The 5,615-nt window shown below is 31.0% G+C and overlaps 1 protein-coding gene across 1 annotated transcript in view; it reads left to right on the top strand.

Annotated features, from left to right (window-relative positions):
- Positions 1-5,615, top strand: part of LOC106471777 (zinc finger protein GLIS3-like) — a gene marked incomplete at its 3' end in the record, with an annotated part of 20,334 nt that overhangs the window by 10,131 nt on the left and 4,588 nt on the right. The window contains exon 4 of the mRNA XM_022400391.1: positions 3,851-3,961. Coding sequence (XP_022256099.1) covers positions 3,851-3,961 — 111 coding nt within the window. The remainder of the gene's footprint in view (positions 1-3,850; positions 3,962-5,615) is intronic.

Below are 5,615 nucleotides of genomic sequence, written 5' to 3'. Positions count from 1 at the left end.
TTACGTGCTGACATATTAAACGTTAGATAATAATGATTGTTTTACGTGCTGACATATTAAACGTTAGATAATAATGATTGTTTTACGTGCTGACATATTAAACGTTAGATAATAATAATGATTGTTTTACGTGCTGACATATTAAACGTTAGATAATAATGATTGTTTTACATGCTGACATATTAAACGTTAGATAATAATGATTGTTTAACATGCTGATATATTAAACGTTAGATAATAATGATTGTTTTACGTGCTGACATATTAAACGTTAGATAATAATGATTGCAAACAACTATTTTGAAAATGGAATTCATTTCTGAATAGACCTCAATAGTAACAGGTTTTTAAAAACAAGTTTGTTTAATAGCGGTACACAACAATAAGCGGTTTTATAAAGAAACATTTTATGTCAACAATGTTGATCTGTATAATATCCCCTCAAAATCTCCTTATCTGCCCTTTCATGACATCCCTCACACTAACTCTTCATGATCTTTTCTTTCCTCTCTCTCTCCGTTTTTCCCCATGAAATCTGTTCTATTTACCCTAATATATAACACAATATTTCCACTGTTGTTTACGTGATCTTTTTTCTGACACATCATTGCATTCCTCTATGACCTTTCCTCTGACCTTCCCACTTCCATTTCATGACTTTTCTGTTGTCCGCTCTTGAATTTTCGTTCTATCTCTTCATAATATTCTTTAATAATTCTTATTGACCTTTCAAAACTCCCTCTTTGTGACACTCCTAATGTTTCTCTCCTTTTTTTCTTACTTTTCTGGGCTGTTTATTTATAATTCTTCCAGTGTCTCTTCATGATATTATTCACTTAGAATAAACATCACATTTTTTATCCGTTCATATTTCTCCGCGAACTGATCGGAGCCAGAGATCAGTATTTAGCTTATTTCTCTGGTAAAAGCAGTTTCTTGTATAATGCATTTTTAATGGTAAAGAACTCGACGTCAATATAAGAGGTCGCCTTGGGAATAATTATAAGACATCGCAATAATAGGTTGATTAGGTCTCATGAGAACAGGATTATTCTCCCGATAACAACCCTCTGTTGATGCTTATATTAATCATGAGCTCAGCTAGTCAATTATATCACTGCTTTAAAAAATAAAACGTTCACTTGACTTCCAAACTTTTGAGAACGACTGACGTATATGTTTAAAAATATTCTCAACAGTATGTGTGCCGCTCAGGAATATATCGTCAGTCTTCTTCAGTTAACATTAGTAGAGCAACCAGTGAAATGACGTCTGTTTACTGTAATACTTGTTCTACATTGGAGCTTATCATAAGTTACAGAGGAGAAAACGAAGATGAAAATTACAGAACCTCAAATGTTAGATAATCGTTTTTAAAGGTCTCTTTTGTTGCTGTTCGTTTCGTGATATAAAATTACCAGACAGACTAGATCTGTATTCCTTATAACTTTATCTACAATGGATGAATAAAATAATGAGTTCTCGAAACAACACCTCCACCGTAGTCGTTTGTATCAAGTTTTTCAGACTTAAAAAATGAAGCAAAACAGTAACTAGTTTTTTTTACTAATCAAACGGTCCCTGATATGTTATTTTATTAGGAAACCTGTAATTTGACGGGTAATTTGGGAAATAGGAATACGAAGGTTTAGGTTAATAACTTAACGGTCCCTGATATGTTATTTTATTTGGAAGCCTGTAATTTGACGGGTAATTTGGGAAAGTGAATACGAAGGTTTTAGGTTAATAACTTAACGGTCCCTGATATGTTATTTTATTGGGAAACCTGTAATTTGACGGGTAAGTTGAGAAAGTGGTTAGGTTAATAACTTAACAGTCCCTGATATGTTATTTTATTGGGAAACCTGTAATTTGATGGGTAATTTGGGAAAGTGGTTAGGTTAATAAATTAACGGTCCCTGATATGTTATTTTATTGGGAAACCTGTAATTTGACGGGTAAGTTGAGAAAGTGAATACGAAGGTTTAGGTTAATAACTTACACCTCTTAAATGTATAGAAACATGAGGTTCTCAACGAAGTAATAAATTTCTTTCTTTTTTTATTCCAAGTTTTGGAACCTTTCCAGGGTGTATTTTTACCCATGACATCTACAGATTTCTTATTTCGTCGATGGCAAAATATTTCGCGCATACTTACGTACGTCTCCACTTAAGAGTCGCCTACTCTAGTGTATGTGTTTGTGCTTTCCGAAGTTCTCATCTAATAGTAGCCACATTCTTTACACACATACACCAAATTATGCTTTCAAGCTTGAGAAGCATCTGTGGAATATGTACGGAAATTGTACACTTAATAGCTACGTATTTTTCGAATCCTGCCGCGGGATAATTGTTTATTACAATTAATGGGTGAGGGAGAAACTACCAATTTTCAACCAAGGATAACAGAGCGTCTTACGCTGTTATTGGAGATGCAATGAAAGTTTTTCAGAGTGTCTGTCTTTCATCTTGATCATTAAGACAGTCTTCAGAAACGTATGCGACGAGATTTTAATGAGGGAAACAAAGAATTTCTCTGTTACATTCGCTCTTTTCCAATAGATTTCCATTTTTACTGGACTGTAAGGTGAAAGATCAAAATAAAACGAAACAGTCTATAGGTTTTGTTGTTTATAGAAAACTTCAGTGTCATATTCTCAAACTAACAATAGAAAAGCACGAAAAACTATATAATAAAGCAGAGTGTAATCTTGATTGGAGAGAGTAACTTGTGTTTGTGTGTAGCGTAAGTACACGATAATGACTTTTCGACGAAACAGTTTAGGTAGCATAAAAACATAAAATTAAAAAGAATGAAATTATATATATATATACAGTGTATTTGTATATTAGTTATCTAATCGGTTTAATACTCCTTTACAAACACGATATCCAAATTCGATTATATGTAGAACTACGTCCCTGGCAGGTCAACCCAAGATCTACGAACTTACAATGCTAAAATTCGGGTCTCGATTCCTCGCTGTAAACAAATAACAGATAACCCATTGTGTAGTTATGCGCTAAAATAACAAACAAATTAAACTGTAGAAATAACTCGTATCTCATATAATATTTAAATAACAAAGACAGTAACGTGTAGAAGTAACTTATATCTCACAAAATATTTAAATAACAAGCAAATTAAACTGTAGAAATAACTTATATCTCACAAAATATTTAAATAACAAACAAAGTAAACTGTAGAAGTAACTTATATGTCACAAAATATTTAAATAACAAACAAAGAAAACTGTAGAAGTAACTTATATCTCACAAAATATTTAAATAACAAAGTAAACTGTAGAAAGAACTTTTATCTCACAAAATATTTAAATAACAAACAAATTACACTGTAGAAAGAACTTATATGTCACAAAATATTTAAATAACAAACAAAGTAAACTGTAGAAGTAACTTATATGTCACAAAATATTTAAATAACAAAGAAAGTAAACTGTAGAAAGAACGTATATCTCACAAAATATTTAAATAACAAACAAAGTAAACTGTAGAGGTAACTTATATCTCACAAAATATTTAAATAACAAAAATTATAAACAAATTCATCATCCAAACGACATTAAAAACGTAAAGATAATACTAGCAACCTTGTATCTGTTTCAAATTCAACAAATAATTTCAGTATTATTCTATTACAATGTTATTTACTTTCTTTAAAAACCATGTCAGCCTTTGTTATTTGTACCATCAAATTCCGAAACTAAACGTTAACATTTTAGTAAGTCCTTTCAGACGAGCATGTATTAACTTATTTTTATTACATAACTGCAAACTCATAAGACAAATCAATTGAAATTTCTCTTTCAAACTTCAATGATTTTGCAGAGGCCGTATGCATGTCAAGAACCTGGATGTAATAAACGCTACACAGATCCCAGCTCACTCCGTAAACACGTCAGAAGTCACCAGTCCAAAAATGATCCTGCACGAAAGAAGGTTAGGAAAACAGTTCTCTTTTCAAGTGTTTGTTCTTCATGGTCAGTTGAAAATCACAGAGATTTGGTTTTACAACAAATTCAAAAATGTCCTCAAAAATAAAATAAAATTTCTTTCTCTCCTTAAAATATAACCTTTTCATATTTTTGTGCACGCATAGTGTTAAATTGTCTATGAAAATGTTATTATTTCTATAGAACATAAATAGTTTGTGAATTGCTTCTTTATTTCAAGTCTATATGTTCAGACAATCAAAATTTTTTCAAACCAACCAACACATCATTGAAGATGTTATTAAAGTCTAGTAGGTTTTGTATCCTGGTTGAAATAGCATTTTTATTTTATTGAGGACCTGGTCCCCAGGAAGAAGATGATTGGATTAAACCAATTTGTGTATGTTCTTTTAATATTATTATATCCTCTCAGAAACATATATGCTATTATAGTACGTTACGTTCCATACCATTTTCATTTTATTGAGGACCTGATCCCCAGGAAGAAGATGATTGGATTAAATCAATGTGTGTATGGTCTTTTAATATTATCATATCTTCTCAGAAACATGTGTGCTGTTATAGTACGTTACGTTCCATACCATTTTTATTTTATTGAGGACCTGGTCCCCAGGAAGAAGATGATTGGATTAAACCAAATTAGTTGCAGAAATTTAAAAATCTAAACCAGTTATATCTTGAACAACATCAAAAGTACAGTCGTGAAAAAAGTATCTGTAAAATATTATTTTCGTGTTTGTTCGCCGTTTTGTAATTAAATCCTGTAACTTCTTTTATCAGAACTATATTCCATGAAAATGAAATATTCTTTCAAGGATTAACTAAAAAATATCGTCTCCTTACGAAGTGCTTAGTTTCTCTGATTATAAACTGTTTAATTTTTTGAATCTGCAGACTAATTAGTTATTTCTTTTCTAACTGCTCTTCCCCAGTGACTCAGAGGTAAGTTTAAGAACTTATTACGCTAAAAATTAAGTTTCGATACCCGCGGTGGGCACAACACAAATAGCTCATTTTGTAACTTTGCGTTTAACAATAAACAAGTAAACGAACATTTTTAGCTATGTTAGTTGCTTTTATTGATTTATGTTTATCAACAGTTTGGCTGCTTAGAGTTAACAAATGAGAGTTTATTTTTTCTGGCTAATTCAACAACTTGTTTGATTCTATCCACCACTAGGCAGCCAGGATATGAAGACAAGTTACATTACTAAACGTCATTTATAACGCAGTAATTTTGATATTATAAAAAAAAAATATATCATTTTATCGAGTGCAAGTCATATTATATATTTCTTTAAAAAATCATTATTTTAATTATCACTATTTCAAATAGTCCAAAATTTTCGATCTTTCAAAAGTATCACAGCAGACTTTCCTTTAATTACTTATCAATTACTAAGCAATTCATGGAAATTAGTAACTTTTAATTGTAAGAAAAATCTACTTTAATTACCAATTGTTTGATTTCAACGGTATCTAATGAGTTGTATCTGAGTGCCTGTTACATTTACTGTACTTAACTAGTTGATAGTTTGTTTTTAGCTTAAAAGTTTTATGTTGTTTGTAACTGTGCCAACTTTTCAGTTGCTCTTATCAACTGCACCCCTCCAGTGGCACAGCGGTATGTTTGCGGATTT

The sequence above is a fragment of the Limulus polyphemus genome, unplaced genomic scaffold, assembly GCF_000517525.1.
Source record: "Limulus polyphemus unplaced genomic scaffold, Limulus_polyphemus-2.1.2 Scaffold4851, whole genome shotgun sequence".
Taxonomy (NCBI): Eukaryota; Metazoa; Arthropoda; class Merostomata; order Xiphosura; family Limulidae; genus Limulus; species Limulus polyphemus.
The sequence above is the reverse complement of the archived record's forward strand: the minus strand, read 5'-3'. Positions and strand labels throughout refer to the sequence as shown.